The sequence below is a fragment of the Megalops cyprinoides genome, chromosome 2 (genome assembly GCF_013368585.1).
Source record: "Megalops cyprinoides isolate fMegCyp1 chromosome 2, fMegCyp1.pri, whole genome shotgun sequence".
Classification (NCBI taxonomy): Eukaryota; Metazoa; Chordata; class Actinopteri; order Elopiformes; family Megalopidae; genus Megalops; species Megalops cyprinoides.
Window position 1 is genome coordinate 4,140,060 of NC_050584.1, and position 25,426 is coordinate 4,165,485.

At 40.4% G+C, this 25,426-nt stretch overlaps 1 protein-coding gene across 1 annotated transcript in view; it reads left to right on the forward strand.

Moving 5' to 3' along the window:
• LOC118773760 (amphiphysin-like) overlaps positions 1–25,426 on the forward strand; it is a 109,238-nt gene that overhangs the window by 59,461 nt on the left and 24,351 nt on the right. Inside the window, exons 11-19 of the mRNA XM_036522834.1 lie at positions 1,552–1,680; positions 11,510–11,602; positions 12,168–12,191; positions 13,124–13,147; positions 15,666–15,698; positions 19,230–19,289; positions 21,529–21,693; positions 24,874–24,933; positions 25,368–25,418. Of these exons, the coding sequence (XP_036378727.1) occupies positions 1,552–1,680; positions 11,510–11,602; positions 12,168–12,191; positions 13,124–13,147; positions 15,666–15,698; positions 19,230–19,289; positions 21,529–21,693; positions 24,874–24,933; positions 25,368–25,418 (639 nt within the window). The remainder of the gene's footprint in view (positions 1–1,551; positions 1,681–11,509; positions 11,603–12,167; positions 12,192–13,123; positions 13,148–15,665; positions 15,699–19,229; positions 19,290–21,528; positions 21,694–24,873; positions 24,934–25,367; positions 25,419–25,426) is intronic.

Below are 25,426 nucleotides of genomic sequence, written 5' to 3' on the forward strand. Positions count from 1 at the left end.
GTTTCTGAGGCGCTGTGTATTGTTATATTTGAGTACAGAGAAAAATGGTGAGTATTTTCAGTTTTTAAAATTTTATTTTTGTGAGGAAGTAATTTTCATTACCAAATTTTAGTTTTACACTTGAAAACTCAACACACACTCAAGTGTATATATGCCTTCTCTGAGTAGTACCATAGCACAGTGCATTTTGATGTGAATAATATACCATACTCCTCAGGGCTTGTGTAGTATGCTGTTGTAAGTGTGGAGATGGATATTTGATTTACATGCAAACAAGACAAGGAGGATGCCATTGGTGGCATTTCATTTGCAACGTTCTGCATCTTCTCTGTGACATCTCACCACAGATGCACTTTCCAAGCGCCAATAAGGGAAGCTACTTACACTGGAGTTTCTTTTGAACTCATTGAATTAGGTCAAATTAAGGACACTGGGTACTGTTTGTGGATGTTTTCCTTTGGAGTCTTGATCTTTCTTCAAGATAAGTCTGTAGTATTGGGTTTCAAGAGATTTATGAGACAGGCAATAGCAGTCTGAGAAGTTTTCACTTTCCTTTCACTTGCTTTAAAGTTCAAGGCAATGAAGTTGTGGTATGACATAAATATATGATAGATGGTGGAATATCATAATAATGAAGCACTCTTCTTGGATAAGAAGTGTTTTGTTTGTAAAAAGAACAGAATGCACATTAGTGTCCACTCCTTTTATAGTCCTTGCTTTTCTTCATTGTGACCAAGAAAATTATTAATTGTTTCATGAGGGCTTATTCTCCGAGTGTTCTTTCGGTCATTCTGAGAGTCGTTCTAACACTGTATGTGCCGATTAGCATGTCACATCATTATGGATTGACCCCAGCAATGACTTAATTAGTGCAAAAGGTGACTGAATGAGTGTACACAGTACATCATGAAATAAGAGGCTCAAAATTATCATGTTCAATTACTAAAAAATTTTTAATGAATTGTTTGTTGAACCACTCTTTATTCTTCGGCTCTGACAAAGCACAATGTGGCCACCTCAGGGTGGAGGCATGTGAACTTTGTGAAGTCATTTCACAAAGCTCGCTCTCTTTACTTTTGCTTAGAATATGCCCTGAAAAGTCACTAACATTGCTTGAAATTTTGAGAGACATCCTGAAATCTGTCCCTATCTGCATGTGGAATTTAGTGGAGCAGATTAGCAATGTGCCTTTGTCAAGGGAACAAAAATGTAAGGAACATGTCTAATACAGAGTCAGGAACTTCGTCATGAAACCTTATGATCAACTTTCCACAGCATTTTAGAAATCATAAGGTATATACAGAATTACAACATTTTTAGTGATTTTTACTCATAGTGTAATGTAGGTTACTTTCCAGCCAGTTTTAATCCATGTCATGTGGTAATTTGATTTTGTGATATATTCCCAGGCCCCTGAAACATTTTGTCATTTTCTGATTCGCGATATTTGATATTTTAGTACTTCGTCTTATGCCTTGTCTAAACTGATGCTAAAGTGATGCCAGATCCACACTGATGTGATCGTCCGCCCCCCCCACTGTGTTCCTCCAGCTCAGAAAGGGCCCTCCAGTACCGCCCCCACCCAAGGTCACGCCCACCAAGGAGCTGCACCAGGAGCAGATCATCAGCCTGTTCGACGACAACTTTGTCCCGGAGATCAGCGTGACCACACCCTCGCAGGTCAGTCCTGCCTCCCACTGCTGGTGCCAACCTGTTTGCATTGTGAGGGAAAGAAGTAGAAGATGGAGTGAGTGACATCTTTCTGCCCCTGGCAATACTGAGATCAGTATATCAGTGGTTTATATCGACTTAAGCTTTTTACATTCACCTTTGTCATGTCAGTTTCAAAACCCATTTTTAGAGAAGTGTGTGGGTTACAGTGGAGGGGAACTTCAGATGTAAGGGCTTAGGCCTCCATTCATTGATTGTCTGCTTTGTTCCCTCCCCTGTTCCTGGTTCAGATTGAACCTTCAAAGACATTTCACTGTACTGTTAGTAGGTGACCTCATGTAGAAGTATCTATGTTGCATCACGATAAACCAAATAATAATGGATCAAAGAAAATTTATTAGGGAAATAATTGTGATAATGAGCTTCAGATCAGATTTTTCTGGCACTGCTTACACTGTTTGGTGAGGAGATGAACATTGACATCCAGATTAATTGCAGCTTGATGCCACAGGATGGGTTTAAAAGGGTGATAGCCATTTAAATAGAATAACAGCAAAGGTAGCAGTCATGATCTTCTGTTAATGTTGAGCCTAATGTTGAGCCTGAACTACTCTTCAGAGGTTGCAAGGTTCATTAAAGACAGTTGGAGTCAATGCGCTTTGAGCTCCCTGATTACAGGGCACCCCCAAACAGGCCATGAAGAAAAGAGGTTTGTAAGTGGTGCCACTTGTTAGTTTGTGACATCACATGGCTCAAGGGTGAGATTGACAGTGGGTGTTTACACTGCTCAGTACTGGACAACAGGCATTGATGTACTCAGCCAGAGAGCTGTAGTGGTTATGTGTTCTGTTTGCAGGAGCTGTCCACTGGTTTTGTGCCCTGCTCACTGGCCTGCCATGCCTTGCCAGTGTAAAAGAAAACACAGGAAACTGCTTTGGAAGTGTGGAAGCATCTTTAATGGACATTACTTTAATATGTTTGGGTTTGGAGGATATGGCAATGCAGCCAAACACCTGCTTCAAGTCATTTCAGTGTTGCTGAAAGAAAGGAAAACACAAAAATTGCTCATGTGGCAAGGATCTAGGAGCTTTTGACCCTGAACAGTTGAGTGACAGTATTGGGCTCATAATGTGAAGAGGTAGATGAAACTTTAAGTAATCATATAAATACTGGCTTATTTTTATAAATACTGGCCTCAGTTTTAGGCAGATTACTCAGGTTTTTAAATGGCTATGCGCACATGTCATATCATTTTGTTCAGATCTAATTTACTTAATGGAAATTTTCACCAGGAGCCCTGACAATGACAATGGGAACTTTGTATGTCCTTTTATATGAGGTAAAATAATTTTCACTTGTTGAATGCCTCTCCCAAAGCAAATGTATCAGTTCAATCACCCCCACAAAGACGGATTGTCTAGACCAAATACATATAAAAACAGAGGGACATTCCATTCCATTAAAAGTCAGAGGGACAATTTGAATTGAAATTCCATTTCAATTCATGACATTATTGTCACTTTGCTCAGAATCAGAATTAGAATTGCTTTATTCACCAAATGTTCAATGTACACAGGAATTTGACTTGGTAATACAGCGCAGTGAAACAAAAAGATATTAGAATAAGACATAGAGGAGCACACTAGGATTAAGTAAAGTGAGAGTAAAAGGAGAAACATAATAAAACAACCGTAAATAAGACTATATATACACTTTAAGTACAAGAATATTTGTACAGGTTAAATAATAATGTATACTGCATTATGCTACATATTGCACAGTCCTGACACAACAGTTGGGTCCATAGTAAGGGGTTGCACCGTCCCATACAATGTGTGTGTGAAGTGCAAGTGCGTGCGTGTGTGTGTGTATGTGAGGGGGAGTCATTGGCGATGATGCATGGTGGGCAGTTGGGGGATGAGGTGGAGCTAGGATGAGTTGTTGAGGAGAGTGATGGCCTTAGGGAAAAAAACTGTTCAAGTGTCTGGTGGTCCTGGTCTTGATGGAGCAGAACCTGTGGCCGGATGGAAGTTTTCTGATGAGGCAGTGAGCCGGGTGTGATGGGTCCACCACTATCCTACTAGCCTGCTTCCTCCACCACCTTTACGGCTACTTTGTTGATGAGTAGTGGGGGATGTGAAGGTGGGTGTTTCCGGAAATCCATGACCATCTCCACCGTCTTGTTGACATTGAGCTCCAGGTTGTTTTCTGTACACCATGCCAGCTGTGACACAGTGTTCCTGTAGGCCAACTCATCATTGTCCTTGATGAGGCCTAGGACCTTGGTGTCATCAGCAAACCTGACCAGCTTGATAGAGGGGTGGCTGGAGGTGCAGTCATTGGTGTACAGAGAGTACAGATATGGGGAGAGAACACAACCTCGTGGAGCTCCAGCGTTGGTGGTGACGGGGGCAGACAGGTGGGTCCCGAGCCTCAGCTGTTGCTTCCTGTTGGTCAGGAAGTCTGTAATTCACTCGCAGATGGGGTGGGGTACCTGCAGCTATAGCAGCTTGGTATGCAGACAGTCGGGGAGGATGGTATTGAAGGCTGTACTGAAGTCCACGAACAAAGCCCTGACATAGGTGCTGGGCATTTCCAAATGCTGTAGTATGTGGTGGAGGCTGAGGTTAACAGCATCGTCCATGGAGTGGTTGGCTCTGTAGGAGAACCGTAGAGGGTCTAGAAGGGGGTCTGTGATTGGTTTGAGGAAGGACAGGATGAGTCTTTCAAAGTACTTCATGACTACGGATGTCAGGGCAACGGGTCTGTAGTCATTCAGGCACATAATACTATCCTTCTTTGGAACTGGAACAATGGTGGCTGCTTTGAAACAGGGTGGTTCAGAGACTGATTGAAGATGTGTGAGAACACTGGTGAGAGCTGGGGTGGCACAGTGCCTCAGTGTGGCTGGGGAGACACCATCAGGTCCTGGGGCTTTCCTTGAATTTAGCCATGTCACGAGCTCATGGACGTCCTTCTCTGTGAAGGTGAGAGAGAAGGGAGGGGGGGGCAGGCATTCCACAGCTAATGGCTCTGGATTGTATTCCTGAGATGGGGTGGGGGTGGGAGGTAGGCTGATGGTCTTGAAGTGATGGGAGGTGGCCCAGACGGTGGGCCATCAGTGTGTGTGATAGGGGACCTCTCAAACCTAGTGTAAAAGGTGTTGAGGTCGTCAGCAAGTCCAGGGGATGAGGTGATTGCAGGGCTTTTCTTATTGTAATTTGTGATTGTCCTGAGTGTTTTCCACACAGCTGCAGAGTCGTTGGTGCTTGAATCACGTTCCAGCCTGGCTTTGTATTCCTCCTTGGCAAATTTGATGGCCTTCTTGAGGTTCTGTCTAGCCAGCCTGAATGTATCCATATCACCTTCCCTGTATGCCTGTTCTGTGTGACGCCTGAGCTGTCTCTAAGCTGTTTGGAGAATCAGGGCTTTTGGTTATTGTACCTTATGATGGTCTTGGTTGGGAGGCAGATCTGCTCACAGAAGTTGATATATGAACATACAGTGTCAGCAAATGAGTTGTTGTCCTCAGGGCCTCTTAAGCCGTTTTCACATATGAACTCCGGACAAAGTGCGGAGAATCAGGTCTGGAAATTGCCCGTAATTCCCTTTTCACACAACAGGAGATTGTCCGTGACAGATGCGTTCTCACTTACAGGAAATACTCTGGTTTGGTTTAGGTGAGGGGCGGCGTCTGGGTAGAGCATGCAGGAGGCAGGATATGACGCAAAAACTACGCTGAAGAAATCGCAGTGGCTGTATTCGAAACTGCCTACTGCATACTGTGTACTGCGTACTACACAAGTATATACTGTATACTGCACGCTATTTTTCAGTGTAGTACCCAGTATGCAACCATTAATAATTACATTTGTATTATGTTACATTGTCGCTTGAAATCATTGCGAGTTTAGAAACGTCCAGATTTCCTCATTGTATGTTCCAGTTAGACGCCACTTGCATTCTCACAAGTGAAAAGTATTGACGAGATCACCTAAAGTATTCGCGAGTTGAAGTATTTTCAGTTTTTTTCTTTTCAATCTCTTACCTTTCGGTGGTACGGGTACATAATGTGGCACGGAGGAGGAGAAGGCGAACATAACTATTGTACTTTTGGGTAGCCTATAAAAAAATCACACATAGCCACCCAAATGGTGCTACCGGTACCCATAATTTATTATTAATTATACATTTATTATAACAATAAGGTAAGTTTTTGTTGTTCGCTATGTATTGTTAGGTCACCAGTTCATCTATCTCGCTATACCTATCGCTATTACTTAGCTACACTTAGCTAGCTACTAACCAGATAATAAACTACTAACCAACGTTATTAATCATCGTAAGAGACAAGTTTTGGCAGTATAGCTATAGCTAACTATCCCTTTAATGATCATTGGACTCAAAATGGCATGTATTTGATCCAATGCCAGGGGCGCGGGGGATGGAGCGGTATGTATGTTTGATAGTGGAGGAAAAGTGATCCAGTGTATTACCGTCGCGCATGGTGCACTTCACCAGCTGTTTGTAGCTCGGCAGTTCTTGTGAGAGATTACAGGAGTTGAAATCTCCCATGACGAGAACTACTAAGTTCGGCCGAGGGTTTTCCACGGAGGAAATGCTTATCCAGCAAGTGTTGTGCTTCTCGAACGAGGGCTTGCGGGGGGATGTAAACACCCGCAAGGATAACAGACAAGAATTCTCTCGGGAGTAGTATGGTTTGCACTCAATAAGCTGATTCCAGGATACTCAAGCAATGTTGGTATGTTTTTACTACATGTGAGCACCAGTTGTTATTGATGTAAAAACACATACCTCCTCCCTTTGATTTCCCACATGCCACTTTGTCCCGGTCAGCTCTGATAAGTTGATATCCAGGTAAATCCACTGCAATGTCAGTGATGTCATCGTGCAGCCAGGTTTCGCAGAAGAATAATGCAGAGTTCCTTTGAAAATCTTTATTGGTCCATAAGAGTAGATTGACTTCATTCATTTTATTACAGAGAGAGTGCAGATGGCCGGGAGCGGTGTGCGGTGTCCTCTCCTCCTCCACTTGAGGATGTAGATGATCATTTACATGTACATTTTTTGACATCCAGCAGACTTTCTTACCCAGAATGATGTACAAGATGTGGGTATATTTGTTACTTTTATATTTTTTCTACACCCAACAGACCCTCTTATCCAGAATGATATACAGTGCTTTGTAATGTAAAAGAAAATGAATGCTAAGTGAAAATATGTTCAGAAGTTTGAAAGATAAATAAGTGTTGTCTTATCTGGAAAACAATAACTGTCTACATACATACTGAAAAAAAAATAACTATATATCACAAAGCAATCTAAAATCAATAAAAAATAATCATGCATAAGTATACACATTTTAAGTGATTTAAGTCAAATACAGTAGCTAATAATAAATCACTGCATATTTCAGTTATTTTACCAATGCTTTCAATAATCCTGGAATTTGTTGTCTGTGTAGTCATTTGAGCTGAAAAATTGTTCTATGCCCTGAAATGACCGAGATGGTGAACACAGCTGAACTGACGTTCTTTTTGAAGTAAATGAGAGATCTGCTGGTGATGCAAACATATAGGTAGACCTTGCACCACTATTGCAAAGCCAATTATAAATTTACCAGTAATATATGTGGTACATTGAACAAGCTGCAAGTGCTTGGCAAAACAAACATAGAAAATGGCCAAGTTATTCAGCTGCAAATGAGGGAAGCTCATATGGCTACAGTTTGGGTTGGGATGAGGGCTCTGAAAAGGATGTGGGACCTGCTGTCTGCATGTCACTGTCCTCACTTGGGAGGATGGGACTGCTTTTTTATTTGCTAAGCTTCACTGGCTGCTGCTGTTCAAAAACACACTTTGTCCACATGCTGTTTTCTTTTCCTACCCAACACAAAACAGCAGGCCTGTGTGGTCTGTGGCCTTACTTGTAGATTCTCTGTTGAACTGAGTCTCTGGCAGGGAATGTTTTCAGTTTTAGCCATTGTCTGTTCACATATTGTTTGTGTAGGAGTAATAGCCCTGCAAGGTGCAACTGTATGATGGGATATTCTGTTATGTTGTTTAGTATTTATATATCCTCAGACCACAGAAATCAAGGGAAGCAATGATAACATGAGCCATCTAGGCCAAAGCAGAACTTCCATGAAGCCATTCCACAGGTGGAGCTGGGCTAGTAGTCACATCTGGTTGAATTCTCAAACAACATTGCTGCAGATTAATGGGATATTACAATTGGTGGAGTTAAGTAGATCTTGATAGATACTGAAACAATGATGTTTTGTTTGCTCATTTATTTTTTGCTAGTTCTTATTGCCAGTCGTATACTAGGCACATCTCACCATGACAACCTCTGCACTTGCGCAGGAAGGAAGGAATCAGGACCATCCTTGGCAACCCCTCCCATCCCCTCTATGATGAGCTGTGGCAGATGGGGGGCACCTTCAGCCACAGGCTCACCTTCCCCAAGTGCAAGATGGAGCGATTTAGGCGCTCCTTTGTGCTGACAGCATCTAAGACCCCCAGCCAATGCCTTTTTCCCTAGTCCCCCCCCCCCCCCCCCAATCTATCATGCCATTTTGCACTACATGTAAATACCTGAACCTGTTTTTCTGCTCATTGTTTACTGCTCACTTTTTTTGCACTACATGTACAGCTATTTGCTTATTTGTTGTTTTTTATTGTTTATTGTTTATTACTACATTACACACTATAGCATATTATATTTATTGCACTGTATTTTTATTGTATTTTTTGTTGTATTGTATTTCTGTTGTATTTTTTATTTTTTATCTGTACTTCATCGCCTGTGTTTGTGTTGCTGTCAACACCCAAATTTCCCCAGCTGGGGATCAATAAAGTGTTATCTTATTTTATCTTATTTTATGTGCTTTAATGAATAGTAATAATTACCATATGGTTGTACCTGTTCAGTATGTGAGTAATCATGTATGGTTGCTGTGACAGCACTGCCCAGAAAGATTAAACTTCTCCCTCAAATCCTAATATTTTATTTAACCACATGTGGCTTGACAATTTCCTGCAAGAGCTCAGATTGGAGCTCAGGTTGGAGATTCTAACAGGCAGTATCCATGTGCAGCTTGGTGGCTGACATATACCCATCTAGTCTGCCTTTTAAAGCATTATACTGGAAGTCTGGGAAACAGAATTTTATCTGTGTTGGAATCAAATTCAGCAATTGTGTGCTGGGTCAGTCCAGGTAGAGTCTGAAGAGGTGCGTCTTCAGGCCCCGTCTGAAGGAATGGGGTGAAGGAGCTGGAGAGGATGGTATTGTGGTGCCATCGACGGTGATGGAGAGGTCATGCAGGGGGGAAGGGCCGGCTGGGATGAAGAGCAGTTCTGTTTTTCTGAGGTTCAACTTTAGATGGTGGGATGACATCCATTTGGAGATGTCAGCCAGGCATGCAGAGATTCTTTCGTTGACCTGGGAGGTAGAGGGAGGGAAAGAGAAAAAGAGTTGGATGTCGTCAGCGTAACAGTGATAGGAGAAGCCATGTGATTTGATAACTGAGCCAAGAGATTTGATATAAATTGAGAAGAGTAGGGGTCCCAGTACTGAACCCTGTGGAACTCCTGTAGTGACGGAGGTGGGTGCAGAGGTGGAGCCTTTCCAGCAGATCTGGGAGGATCTACCAGTCAGCTAGGACTTGAACCAGGAGAGGGCGGTTCCAGAGATGCCCATCTCAGACAGCTTTGATATTAGTGTCTGGTGGTTGACTGTGTCGAAAGCAGTGGAGAGGTCGAGGAGGATCAGGACAGATGACAAGTTGGAGGCTCTAGCAGTGTGGAGAGCCTCTGTCATGTCCAGGAGTGCGGTTTCTGTTGAGTGGCCAGCTCTGAAACCTGACTGATGGGGGTCCAAAAGGTTGTTCCTGAGAAGAAAAGGGGATAGTTGGTTAAGTACTGCACGTTCCAGGGTTTTAGATATTGTAGTTTAAGGTGAGGAGCTGGGATCTCTTGCTATTATCATGTACATTTTGCAATCGCATTCAAATACAATTGTTTTGTACTATTCTTTTCAACAGGCATGCCTATGCTTTACTTCTAACTTCAAGGTTTATTTTGAATGGCAGGTGTCATTATCACACCACAATGAAGGAAACACATAAGGAACAGACAAGTCTTATCACAGCCATAGTCAGTCACAGTAGTATTTGCAGGGTCGTCATCACCATTGCTGTACAATGACCATAAATAACTGAATAAATTATCATTTGGTGCAATTATTAATTTGGTTATAGACATATTTAGGAACAACATATTGCAACAAACAAGTTGAAGATCAGTAGCTGGCTACTACGTTTACAAAACATGTTTAATAATGAGGGAAACTTCTTAGTACTACACCACTGCATTTGTTTGTCAGTATTCATCTGTGCTCTGCTGTATATGTTGCTGTGCCCTGTGGGATGTAGAGTTTTCCACTTATCTGTGTATGAGATTCACAACTTCAGTACTCATTCTGATACATCCTCGGGCTCAACCTACCATTATAAAGCAGTCTTGAAAGTGATTATATGGTTAAGAAGAGATTTGAATTCAGTTCCAGTTACAGGACTAGTCGCCTGCCCGCTTCCACATAATGCTGAAGGAATTTGGGAGTCAGGTTTGGGTAGAGTGGGAGACACGGAAAACCCTAAACACTTGTTCAGCAAGGGATGCGATGTGTGTGACAAGTATGGCATCATCCAGTAACATTAAAACATTGGTCTGCATAGCCTGATTACTAAATTGAAACTGATTTACTGTTGGTAGGCACTTGAGCCAGGTGCGATGCTGAATGAGTTATGATCAGCAGGTCATGCTGTAAGTGAATTTGAGCTCTGTCCCCCCGCTGTAGTGGCTGGTGAGAACTGATAAGACACAGGTGAAGTAGGGCGATTGGACTGGAGAAAGTGTCTGTGATGGGACTCAGAGGGAGGCTGCAGCAGTGAGGTGTACGAAATGCTTGTCTCAGGCAAAAGGAATTTATTCCCTCAACATAAGCCTGGAGCGCAGTTCAAGCACGATTACAATTGAAGTGGAAACTTTGATGCATGCCTCCTGTTCGCCATCAATTTTTGATCTTACAGCAGTACACAAAACGCAAAAGGAGAAAACATCTACTAAAATCGAATAATTTATTTTAGCAACAAAACAAAACAAGCTACCATCTTACACACAGCTTCCACTAAACCAACTTCTGAAAAAACTGTGACCTCACCCCACCCTTTCACATCTTTCAATCAGGTAGATGTGGCTAGTTATCTTTAGCTTTCAATCAGGTAGGTGTGGCTAGTTAACCAATGGCTGGTGAGACACAAACAATTATCACTATTACAGTTAAAGATAATTACAGTTGCAGGGTGAAGCTGAAACTTATGCAATTTATTTGTAAGTTTGAATTGTATGACAAGGGGTTTCTCTGTTACACATTATCACATTTCTCCATTGTACATTAGCAGTATAAAACAATTATTACACATTTTTAAATCATTTTACTTCTGTTGGGGGGCAGCTTCTCACAGTGTCCAAGTCATACCAATGGAACATCTGTTCAATTCAAATTAACAGCATCAGAGTATCCCACACCCTCCGATTTTATGCCTAAAAAGAAGTGGTATTGAAGGAAGGGACTAATAATGTCTTCCTTTACATCTTTCTAACGAACCAATCAGATTGTTTGGTTCACAAGGCTGGAAACTTTCTCCCGCAACTGTCTAGCAGTAAAAAGAGACAGTGCAGCCGGTTTAATGTCATGTGAATGTGAGTGTAATGTTGTGAATTTTGGATTGAAATCCTTGTGTTTTCTCCCACAGACCCAAAAGGCTGGTGAGTCCCTCTTGGATCTGGACTTCGACCCATTCAAGCCGGACTCCACCACACCCATTGGGCAGTCACCCATGTCCCAGGTTCTTTTTTGCTTCCACATCAATCACACATTTTTGAATTTCATGCATATTTAAATACTCTTTGCTGGTATTTAAATACTATTTGCTTAAATACTATTTGCTGGTAGCTTTGTAGCTACCAAAAGTGAAGTCATTTTGAATCAGGCCATTCAGAATGCATTCTCTCTTTATATGCTGGTGAGGAGTTACTCAGAGGAGCTTAGTTTGACACGTTTTACAGATAGGAGCTATACATTTTCTAACAAAACCATACAGAAGAGTATAGACAAAATAAATAAAGGTAGATTGAATCCAGTAATATTGTAACAAACATCATTCTGCATGATAATTGAGGAGAGTTAGCTAACATAATGAAAGACCTCCAATAAGTGAAGCATTTTTTTATATAAAGAGAGTGTACTCATCTACACACCATCAATAAGGACATTAGGGACAACAGTCTTTTACTCATTCTAGTAGTTATCATTTTTCAGAATATCATTACTATGCTAATAGGCCTGTTATTGACAAATGTTCTAGAAATACCTCTGGCAATTCAGTATTCTGTCATTTTTTATATGTGCAGACACTGCCTTGGGACTTATGGACGGTAAGATGTGTTGTCTGTTCAATGAGTTATCAATGTCCTCTTTTTGTTGCCATGTGGAGGAGCCTCACAAAGTCCACTGTCAGCCAAAGGTGCCCCTCCTCTGTGATTATGCTGACTTTATCTGGGCCTGAAGTACTCACAAAACTGGGGTGGTCACATGTGGAGGGGCTTTTTTTGCTGTTATGTGGCAACACTGTGCCATATTCTGTGCTTTCTTTGGCAGATTATCTAGACAATTACTGTCTGAGTGGTATCAGATCAGGCCTCTGCATTTTCATTGTGTGACTGCTGCACTAAAAATGAGCCACCAGTCAATGTGGACTCCTATAAATGTATGTCGATACATTTCACAGTAAATTGGCCTGGAAGAATCAAATGCTCACAATTAGGCAATACTAAGGCAAAAGGAAAAGGAAGTCTAGTTTGCTCTCAATAGAAACATCAGCCAGTCTGCAGCAGTTACCAGCCCATTTTATTCAAATCAAAACTGAAATTGCTGGGTTATGTGGCTTTTTTAGGATATGCAAGGTTGAAACCCCCAGAATATACAGGAAAAAAAACATAGCTGTCTCTCTTCGGGAACCATACCTGTATGACAGTGCTTTATATTAGAGGTCATGATCTTGTTACCACACTGTAATGAATGCATGACTCCTGAACTTGAAAAGAGATATTGTTTGGATTGATTGTTATTACTTTGCACTTTTGCAAACAACCAATAAAATTACAGCCTGCTTCATCAAATAAGCTGTACTGTGCGTTTACAGAAATTCTGTCATTGCCAGTTCAGTGACACTGATATTGTCCAGTTTGTAGGCGTGCATTTGTTGTTTATGCTTTTTCAAAGAATGATCTGAAGTGTTTGCATGGTTATTTTATGATTGCCAGTGCATTTTATTGTGTATTGTATTCATGTATTTGTTTCCTTCCAGACAAGTGCTGGTCCTCCACAGCCTGTAAGTAACAACTCCATGGCAGTTTCAATCTTAAGACCGCAGACAGGACTGTAAGTTGTTAGGTTTGCAAGACTGGGAGAGAAATATCACCTGAAAGCCGGCTTTTGTAGCTCTGGCACCAATAATTTCAGTGCTCTATTTTCAGTTCCTTATACAGTTCACTAGAGTGGAGGTTGGAGACTAACAAATTCCATAACAATACATGTAGGCACCATAAGTGTGGAAGGAACATGGCTGTATAGGTCTGACTCACTGTAAAAGGAAGTGTACACACAACTAGAACACAAAGAAAGAGAATGACTGACAAATATTAGGAGAATAGAGAACCTGGTTTCGTATGCACTTAACCTATAGGATGTTGACACTATGCACCATGAAAGGCCCTTACCAAAGCCTCCATTTGTGATTTGCCAGAAACTTTGCCATTAATTGAGCAGGCTAGCTGACGCTTGTCAGTCTTTGCATTGCTTTGTCTCATTCACAGGATCATAACACATGTGTCAGTAGATACTTGTCAAACATTTACTGTTAACTGGATACAGCTCCACGGGTCATTCTCTGTCAGTCTGTCCCTTCTTAACAATTTGGTTCTAATTTTTACCTTTTCCTCTTTTCTATTCTGTGTCTCATTGTAAATGGCTTTGTTTCTTATTCACTTTTCTTTTATCTGCTGGCCTAAAGCCCAACTCTCTCTCTCTCTGTAACCTGGCTGGGGAGGAGGGCACTGAGAGTCACAGTGCTGATGGTATCAGAGACTTGCACTCCAAGCCGGAGGTCAGCGGGGGTTCCAGTCCTGGCTGGGCAGCTGACTTTGGCTCCCCCGTGGTCATTCAGGAGAACAGCCCTGAGACAGGAGAGTCGGATCTTCTGCCCCTTCCCACACCTGACCAGGGAGAGCAAGGCCCCACGCGAGAAGCTAGCCTGTTTTGCTCTGGGAGGCAGGAGAAGGAGGGGCAGGACTGGCCACCGGCCAGCAGCGGGGTGGAAGAGACAGCGCAGTCCCAGGGAGATGCTGCTGGAGCAGAGGTTAGGAGCTGGAAACCCAACCAGTGTCCTGATCCCAAACCAGACCATGATCCCTGTGCTGTAGGGGATTGTGAGGTGTAGCAAGAGGTAGAGGAGTCAGAATGGGGGGGGAGCAGAAAGTTGGACGGCACAAGCTCAGGCAGATGAATCAACGTCCCTCAGAATGGAGGGACCATGAGCTGTGGATATCACAGGATGGGGGAAGTGAGAACACCCTTTCAGGCCAGGCTGAAATAAACAGCTCAATCTCTGAAAAGAAGGCTGTGGAAGAACTGGTGGTGGACCTGCAGCAGAAGACCAGGTTAGCTAGCTCTTCAACATCTTCAAAAGAAGAGCCTACACCTCAGGACATTATAGGGTTGAGTACAAAGCCAGAGTCAGAAAAGCTGGGCATCAGCAAAAGTGTGGGCCAAGGCAGCCACACAGCTTTGGCTAGAGGTGACCAAATGACCCCTTTGCAGGAGCAGGCCCAAGCAACTAATGTGATATTTGAGAGCAAGCATCCAGTGGTGAGGTTAGCTAAGCCCATATCAGATGATGCTACAACTGAAGATCCATTTAGCATCTTATGCCCAGTGGAGCAAAGCATAGGTGACCCATACCAGACTCCTAATGCATTCAGTATCCTACAGAGTAGCTGCTCTGGCCAGCAGGGGGTGCACCATGAGCAGACTGACGATAGATTTGTATGTGGTTGATACTGGGTGTGATCTATCTGCAGACACTGAGGAGACAGCATTTAAGGGAGGGTGGTTCGCAGATCCTTTTGCCAGTGAAAATAATCAGATATGGTCAGATATTTGGGAGCCAGTAGTAAGCAATGAGGATTGGGGATTTTCTGGCAGCTCAGAGGGGCAGTCCAAGGGCTTGGCTCAATGGTCAGCGTTCCCTGACCCTACTGCAGAGAGGAAGGGCAGAAACAGCCCTTGGCAGGAGGTCAGTGGCAGCAGTGGCTTCTTCTCCAACAATGGCCAGGGGGATTTCGTCACCGGCTGGGGAGACAGCAGCCAAAGCGAGGAACCTTTCACGGCCCTGAGTGGGGAGCAAGATGCCCCCAGGGGTGCAAATGAAGATCACTCTGTGAGCACGGGCGCACACTTTGACATGCAAAACTCCAGGAAGATGTCTGAAGATGAGATTGCAAACAGGAGATACGGACTGTTATACCAAGGAGTAGATGCAGAAAAGGAAGAGGTATCTAATTTATTCCCTTATGTAGCGTAGCTGAGCATAGCATAGAGCAGACCACGGCAGGTGCCCCCCCCCCCTTTTCCCTACAATGAAAAACCTTCAATTGTCTTTGTATTACCAGTGCCCAGACTCCTTGCCATTCTGTCCACCTGTTTCTTTCATTTGTTTTTGTTGTTTTTATTTTTATCTGTTAAAAATGCATTTACATAAGCAATAACTGTTGTTACACAATTGCCACATATTTCAAGAAGCCTTTAGTCTGAGCTCAACATGTTAATTGTTTCTTTCTGATTCAATGTAGGTGTCCAACAATTCTTTTAATGGATTTTCTCAGGTAAACACACCTGCCAAACTTTTTCCGTGTACTGCCAACGCAGAGAAATCATTATTAGACTGTCAGTCACATGAAGTGCTGTTACTATATGATCAGAAAAAGACAAAAGGAAAAGGAGTTCTCCTAAGAAGACAAAACAAAAAAAGACACAGAAACAAAACCATGAGGAAATGAATCAACCGGTCCCAAGAACACATAACACTATGCCCTTGCAAAAATATCCATAGAACAGGTCAATTTACTGTAATATTAATAATTAATTAATTAATTAATAATTAATACAGTGACCCATTTTTTGTAGGACAGGGCAATATAAGAACATATTATGATGAGAACAGGCCATTCGCCCAACTAAGATCACCATTTCAATTAAAGAGAATCCAAAACTGCATCAAGTCTGAACTTGAACACAGCAATGGTCTCAGCGTCAACTACATGCCCTGGCAATCTATTCCATGTATTGATAACTCTTTGTGTAAAATAATACTTCCTTATGTCAGTGAGGAACTTACTCTTCACTAGTTTCCATTTATGTCACCTTGTTCTACAGACTGAACTTACCTTAAAAAAAATCTATTATAGTTAACCTTATTGAGTCCTTTTATAAATTTAAAAACCTCTATTAGATCACCCCTAAGTATCCTCTTGCTAAGTCTAAATAGGTTAAGTAACTTGAGTTTTTCCTCATACCTTTTATATTTCATGCCATGAACTAATTTAGTTGGCCTTCTTTGAACTTTTTCAAGAGCCTCAATATCTGTTTTATAGCGTGGTGCCCTGAACTGCACACAATATTTGAAGTGAGGTCTGACTAAAGCATTGTATAATTTCAATATAACCTCTTTAGATTTATAATCAATACTTTTAGCTATATATCCCATCATCCTGTTGGCCTTTTTTACTGCTACAGCACACTGCCTAGATCCTGTTAAGCTTGGGTCAACTATTGCTCCCAAGTCTTTTTCAAATTGAGCACATTCTAGTTTTTTTCCCCCCATAAAGTAGTCTTGTCTAAGGTTCCTATTTCCAACATGCAAGACTTTACATTTAGTTAAATTGAATGTCATCTGCCAGGTATCTGCCCACTTTTGGATGCTGTTTAGGTCGTCCTGTATTACCTTAGTTGATTCTATACTGTTGGCTAGACCCACCTAGTTTCGTATCATCTGCAAATTTTACTCTTTTACTGCTAACCTCTGCATCAAGATCCATTATGTATATAAGGAATAGCAAAGGCCCCAATACCAATCCCTGCAAGACCCTGCTCTGATACAATACCTCCCACAGTTACAGTCTGCTTTCTATTAGATAACCAACTTCGAACCCACTCAGTGATAGCTCCTGTAATCCATGCAGATTTCATTTTCACTATGAGCCTCTCATGTGGTACTTTGTCAAATGCATTTTGAAAATCCAAATTGATAATATCAAAAGCCTGTTTTGAGTCTAAACACACTGTAGCTTCCTCAAAAAAGTCCAGGAGGTTTGTTAAGCATGGCCTCCCTCTGCGAAAACCATGCTGGCTATCATTTCAGATACCATTTTGTTCAAGGTATATTTCCAAATTATCCCTAATAATGGATTCCAATAATTTACATGTGATACAAGTTAAGCTGACGGGCCTATAATTTCCTGGATCAGTCCAGTCACCTTTCTTATAGATAGGTAATACACTGCCATGTTTCCAGTCATCTGGTATTTCTCCAGTTCTGAGAGATTGTTTAAAAATAACTGTCAGAGGCTTGTAAACCACTTCTACTAGTTCCCTGAGAACTCTTGGATGTATATTCCATCAGGGCCTACTGCCTTATTTGTTTTAAGTGTTTGGAGTTTATCTAGTACTTTTGCATCACTTAATTCAATTTCCTCCATAAGACTGAGAATTGAACGCACCTGAGGGCATATGTGAAAACACTTTACTAATGAAACTCTCCACAAGGTAGCTATTTAGGGTATCAGCAATAACTTTGTTATCATAAACCATAACTCGGTCCTTATTTTTTATACTTATCTCATCCTTAACTATCCTTTTACGACTATAGTATTGATACATACATGATATAAACTATTGTGTATATCATGTATCTTGTACATGATGGGGTTACATTACATTGCATTACAAGGGCTTCTTCACTTTCACAGAACTCTTGCTTAGCACAGTTTCACCTCTATGTGTATGGTCTTATAAAACTGACAACATATTGCTCCCTTACTAACATTTATTCCAGGATATTTACATTATCTCTCTTAACTAGTCCCAGTTTTTATAGGGCCATACCAAACATTTCAAGGTGGTCATGACAACATCAAGGTAGACTAGCCCTGAATGAGAAAAAAACTGACAACATGACTAAAATTAGAGAAGGTAATGATTAGATTTACTTATTCAGAGTAAGACAATGGTATGTCTAAGTGCAGGATTCTGCTAATTGATTGCCTAGAAAATGCTAAAACTGTGTAACAAAACCAATGGCAGCTCTTCTTGGATTTTTGCAAAGATTATCTTTCCTGTTGTATCTCACCCATATTAGCAATATTGAAATATTTATGAAAGATCCACCCAAGACTTGTGCTTTAATTCTCACACACACACACACACTGCACTTTGTACAATTTTATGAAAGTGGGATCAACAGACTTGGAGCACTAATGACAGAAAGGAGCAACGATATGTTTCAGTGAAGGTGCCATAACACTTATCTCAGTTGTTATCTCAGTTTCTCAGTTGTTTTAGCTGAAAATCACTGTGCAGTCACTCAGATAACACGTCTACAATAATAATAGTAATAATAATCTATAATAATAATATAATAATCTCCCCAAACACAACCCCATATGAAATTGTTTACAAGGGCTAACAAGGGTACAACTTTAATGCAGGGAAGGAAAAAACAGTTTCATGTATGACAGTCTAGTGTTGTCAGAGATACTTGAAACTTATCAAGTATCTTACTTGATAAGTAACTTACTTATCAAGTAAGTTATTGCCCCAGAAGTTTCAACAAGCACTGATTAAAATGATTATGATTAAAATGTTTGGAGCTTGGCTGTTTGTCAGATCTAAAGAATGAGCTGGTTTACATTCTGTCATGATTCTGCTTATTTCAAATCTCAGATTAACAGCCATGTTATTTTTTTTTTCTAAATTTATGGACAATTCGATGATAATGGCTGAATTCAGAAAGATTTGATATCATATATTCACATTATGTTATATATATTCATACTAAGTTATAAGGTTAGATTGATTACTCCATGGCCGGTGATACATTATATAAGTTGTGTTTGTAACTAAGCCATATACTCCAACAAAATTCCTTTGCAAATAATCCCCAAAATTCTGTTTCTAAGAGTTTTTTTTTTCAGTAGGATACAGTATTACTGCTTGTGGGAACACTGTGTTTCAGCTTTGCTTAAAGCTTGGCATTTGGTAAAAAGGCTTGCTTAGATGTGAAAGGTATACAGAATCTGTGGAATGTTGCCTTTTAACTTGTTTCCTACTGTCTTTTAACTCTTTCCCTTCGCACAAAGCTGGACACAGGGACCTCCGTGTTTACAGCAGACTCAAACCAGAGTGTGTTTGATATGATGGTGAGTGAAGCACATGAGAAACAACATTAGCACCGTACCATAATTACATATAAATCTTAATGTGATTACTAATATTGTAACGGGGTCAGGGGAGTGTTAGTGGAAGGGTGCTATGAGTGTGGAGAGGAGGAGGAGGAGGAGGAGAAAGAAAAAACGTGTGGAGGGAATGAGTAGTGTTTGGACTGAGCTGACAATTGAATCTGTGTACCGAATACCTTATTTTGTACTGCATTGGTGTTTGATCCTGGATTGTGTTTGACTGTGCTCTTGCCTGCTGATTTGGATTTGTTGGCTGCACTCACTACCAGCTTAGCTGGCTAGTAACAGAGAGGGACTGAGGGAAATGCTGGTAGGCCCTAAACGGAGTTAGGATTTGTTTTCTTATTTTCTTTTTTTATTGTTTTGTGCCATTGCGGTATGCAGTGCACACTGTCACACTAAAAGTCCTACAGTCCTTTTTTCACATTACATTATATTTGATCAGTCATTTTATTGCACACCCCTGTGCCTCACCTCTGGTCCCGTCACAATATGAAGGTGAAGAGTACAATGTTCAGTATAATGCAATGGCATAGGATTCTGTTTCTACACATGTGGTTTTGTACCCGTGGACTATATTTAAAACTATTGTTTGTTTCATGTGTCTGTGTATTGTTTTTTAATTTTATACTATGTATTTTTTTACATAACCAGAACCCATGTACTTTTCTCCTTTTTTGTTGGTTGTTTGTTGTTTTTTGTAATGTCCTTTTTCTGTTTGTGATATTCTCACTTTATGTCTTCAAAAAATGTACATCTAAAATACATTGTTGGTATTGTCATTATATATTTTCCATTTTACACAAGCTTACACACATACCAGAAGTCCTTAAGACCATCATACCAATAACACATATAGGGCTTAAAAATATTTTCTCTTTTATTATAGTGTAAATGTGTTGTCTAATGATGAACCATCAAAGAAACATTATTTTACATTGTACATAGATAGGTATAGTGCCTGTAGTAGTCATTAATACCTAATGGTAACATGACACAATTTCAGATGGTATTTTAGTGATCGTGTGCTGTGTTTATGACTGCAGTTTGTGATTTTTGTGCAAAGTACCCAGACACAAATAATATTCCATTGTGCTTTTTATGTGCCTCTACTCTGGATATGCTTTTTATTGCAGAAACATTGTTTGCACTATGTCTTTGGTGAGGTTTTGAGAAATGTTGATTTTATTTATTGCATTGCTGTGTTTTTCCTTTCCCTTAATTTGAAAATATTGTTTTTAATCAACAGTTCTCTAGTTATTATTATGTCATCATGGGTTTATGTACAGACAAAATGGAGAGCATGAGCACTGCTAAAGGTCTTTACACATACAGCGTGATTTGTCGTTATGATTTTTTTTGCAGTTTCGCATCATTTTTTCATGTTGCCCTGTATGTGTAAAGACCTTAATACTGAAGGAACTGGAGATGCAATAGAGATAACAGCATTAAAACAGACAGGGAACACTTACATTAAAGAGCCTTGTTGAACATTTGACTTTATCACCCCCCTTCTACAAATGACTATTCCTGAAATGGCCTCTGGGCTCAATTGTTTTATTTCTATGAAGACTTACTTCATAGTAATGACCAAATAAAAAATTTAGGGAGTTGGAATCATTATAATCTTTTATATTTTCAATGGAATTATTTGTCTATTATTTTAAGATAATCTGCAGAAATGTTCAAGCTTTTTGTTTATTTTATTATTGTTATAATAATAATAATAATAATAACAATAATAATAATAATAATTATTATTATTATTATTATTATTATTATTATTATCATTATTATTATTATTATTATTATTATTATTATTATTATATATTATAATTATTACTCATGCAGCTTTGTTTTAGTCTGTTTTACATTTACTTAATTTACATTCATTCCCAGGTGCTTTTGAACCAGTGTTCTTACAGGTGCTACAGTTACTGTACTGGTGCCATCGTTGATTTTCTTGAACACTTTTAATAGCAGTGCTTCTCAGGTTTCTCACATTTTTTTTCCGTTGTGAATATGCAAAATTCTGTTTTGCTAATCCAGTGCAGCACATTTGCTTTTGTGCTAATATGGCCGCAGTTCATTGACCCTGTTCAGTTGCAGGTGTCCTCCCAAAGTCTGGATATGTGCTTAGGAGACTGTGTTTGCAGTTTGGAGTGTTCACGCTCCTTATGCTTCCTTGTTCTGTGACCAGCCTGATACAGAGGCTGTGTCCCCTGCTGCCGAAGTGGAGGTAACCTGTGAACCTGTGGCTGAACCGGGCCAGGCCCAGGAGCCCTCCTCCATTGATGCTAGCGCTGATGTTTCTGCGGATGCTGCAGGTGCTGCAGGTTCGAGCCCGCCTGCAGAAAAGGCTGCAGTAAGTCTCACAAGACATTGATGACGCAATCGCTGTTATCATTTTCGTCAACATTACCAACATTATCAAGTTCATCATCCTCATACTCATATTGATCGCCACCACCACCACCATCATCATCATCGTAGTCTGCAATTGCATCATCGCCATCATCCTGATCTTCATAGTCATAATTGTACATGTTTGTATAGGTTGTAGTCATGTGGCAACAACTTTATCTTTAGATGTCCAGTCAATAGACCAATAACATATTGCCCTCATGGTGAATCTTGACAGTCTTTTGATCATTTTAATCATTTTAATAATTGTGTGGGATTATTCCATGAGTCAGTATCTCCAGATGTTTTGTTTTGGATTTGTGATAGAGGAGGTTTTACATTTATTTATTTATTTATACCTTTATTTCACATTTTTGTCCAACTGTAAAGTTTTTTTGTCAAGTTGTACAGTGTATTCTACTGTACAGGGGATTTAGGAGAAAGATTGTAAGGCCTTTCCTATAACCATCTTTTCACTGGTGATTCAAATATTATCTTATAGAATATTACATATATTTCAAAGTGGCAGATATGATTCATCATACATCTCTACCAGTCATTAAATCAGGCCTCAAATGATGGCATTTAGCTGTATAAAGATGTATAAACATACTGTTGAACAGCATAGGTGTGGATATAGTAGTGGGATTCAGAAGGAACAAGATGCTGCTCCCAATCACAGTTGCCAGGTTGAAGCTCTCCCTTAGTTTCATAGTATTATTCGGCAGAGCAGAGTATTGTGTGCACATAGAGTTAAAAAAACAAAGCCTGTGTGCATAGCTTGTCTCTCTACGTGGCGTGTATTACTGTATAGCTCTGTTCTCAAAAACAGCTGCAGTCAATGCCTGTTATGGTACTGGTAGTGCTACTGCTGGGGGTGTGAATTCAGGCCCAGCCTGAGGAAATAAATGCACAGCGGAAGGGGTGGGAGCGCAGCAATAGGCACATCAAATGCACCCTTTCATTTTCTCTGCTGTCAGCTTAATCATAGTGCTCTCAGTTTGTGAGTAAAACACCCTCTGAACTAGTTCAGCTGCTTTGTGCCAGAGTTGCATATGTGACTTCAGTGCATCAACACAGTGTCAGGGTTTTCAGGGAAAGGACCCAGGCACAAACGATGCAGGCAGTACGAAAAGGCAATTCTTTAATGACAAGTCCAATAATCACAAGCAAAATCAAAGTCTGAAACACAGTCAGAGTCAGTAACCAAAAATCCAATGGAAAACAGACAACATCCAAAAAGGACAGGCAAAAGAGAAATCTGGGACAGGCAGAGTCGGTAACATGCAGAAATAGAGCAGGATTACAAATGGCAGGAACAAAACAGCTAAGATACTGAGACGATCTGGCAAAGAACAAAGAAAACAGCAGGATGTATGTAGGCATGTGTATATATATATATATATATATATATATATATATATAGAGAGAGAGAGAGAGAGAGAGAGAGAGCAGAGTTTCATTACTTCTATTTGCTGACGGAAAAGCTCAGGGAGGTAAAACCCCTCTACCTTATGGGGTTGCAAAGTTTAGTAGGAAGTAGAGGTTTCTGTTGGTAGCGAACCTTCAAAACAGGGGAAAGTGTCTGCTCACAGTGAGGAGTTAATGTAGTGAAGGAGAGTTGCCTTTTCATTTTGTTCATTTATTGATCTTTTAGATGAATCACTTAATCAGTCCATCAAAGCTACTTGAGAATTGCCAAAGAAGGTATCATAGAAATTCATAAAAATCAATGGCATGACACTGTGTCAAAATACCAAGTTTTCTGAGTGAATAGATGTTTCTTAGTCTGCACTGGTGCTGTTAAATATGGTGCAATCTAGTGAAAATTGGGTTTAATAAAACGAGGATTTGCTGGATACTGCTCAGCAATATTTCAGGGCAACCATTAGGTGGAGAAAACAGGCTAACCGTAATACTCATAAATTTGTAACACTATTTGGCATCTTTACTATTTTATGAAATCTACTAATGGACTCATTGTGACCAAGTCCATGGATGTTGATTTTAGATTTTACTCCTCTGCAGTAGTTGTGTGCTTTCAGAGGTTTACTGTCTAATTACAATGAAGGAGTTGACTCCTGTAGCTGTCTTTACCGAACTAGTGATAAATGATACTGCTGCTTTCACAGACTTTATCAGTTAGCAAGAAATCAAATCAAATTCCATTTCTTTTACCACATCTCATATCTCTGACTGTTTGGTGGTTAAAGACTAATGGTGTAGAGAAATAGTTTAGTGATGAGAGATCTTCCACTCACTGAAGAGCTTGCTTGTACATTTTCTCAAATCTCCACCATAGGGTGTTTAAACTTTGGTTGTTTAAAGTAAACAAGTGTGTAAAGTGAAGTGATGTAAACTAATACCTTCTTTATTCGCTTTGCGTAGGCCCATGTCTTAGTCAACTCACATAATTGCATATTGTCTACATATATTTTTGTATTTCGATTTAAATTCCTGGTTAGTAGCTTTTTCAGGGGTATCATAACAGATACCAGTGAGGCTTTGTAATGACGCTAGAGCGAAAATCATATAAATCTTCATTCATAAATGCACCAGAGGCAAAAAATTTAAGTTTTATTCTCTAAAGAGCTTAAATGGTGAGTTCAAGAAAAGTGGACTTCAGTGGCACGCTGTCCAAAAGAATACAAAGCAAGAAACTCACAGCTCAAGACCTTGATTAGCACAATCACATTTTACCTAGATGTGGCTGTATAAAAATAAGGTATACTTCTGTTGCTCAGCAGAAAGACAAAAAGTCTTCATGTCAGCATTCTGCAAACTGAGGGTATTTACTCAATTATATTTTTATTTGATTAATAAGTATGCATAACAGAACAACATGGAGTTTGAGCCTTCAGTGCTTAATATTTTTTACAGTAAACCAAATCCATATTGTACATGTGGAACAGATATAGCAATTAATATGCTTCCTAAACTGAACGAGACAAAACCAAAATGATAAATATATGTATAAATAAATAAGTTAAAATAAAAGCTCTTGTTGTTGGGGGACTCCTCTTGGGAGAGGCATTGCCATTCTCATGATTAAAGGACTATGCTCAGGATTGACAGACATCACCATGTGGAGTCATTAGTCCTGTGTTATGTTAATGTTTCCCTGTTGTTGACCCCTCTGAAGGACATTGCTGAGACTGAGGTAACTGAGCCCCCTACGAGTGTGGAGGCTGAGACTGCGGAGGTGCGTATCAACTCCCTACACTTCCCACTTATGTTGTCCATCCACCTGTTGCCTTGCATTCAGTAAAGTCACTTCATCTGTCATAGCTGTATTCAGCTGCTCCTCGTGTCATTGTGGCAGTACAGTGCTTATCTGTGCATCTTGTAAGTGAGTGCAGTGAGGTCCGTTTCAGGTGTTTGTCTTCATGCAATGAGTGTGGCTTCATCATCTCCACTGCACATCATGCAGCATCATGGTTTGTTTTTGTAAGCTTAGCCTTTCAATTTTGGTGCTGGTTGTAGTGTTTATCGTTTTATTCATTTTCTACCGCTTATGTAGTGGTCATCCATTGTGCTTGGTGGTGTGTGGCAAGCTAACGTGTCAGCTCAAAGCCAGTCCTTTGGCAGATTTCCTCGTTTCCTCTGTAATAACAGCCCTGACCTTTCCACATGCAGAAACTTCCTTTGGCAGAGGCAGAGAAAGAGCCCCCTGCTGAAGAAGCAGTGGTAATTAT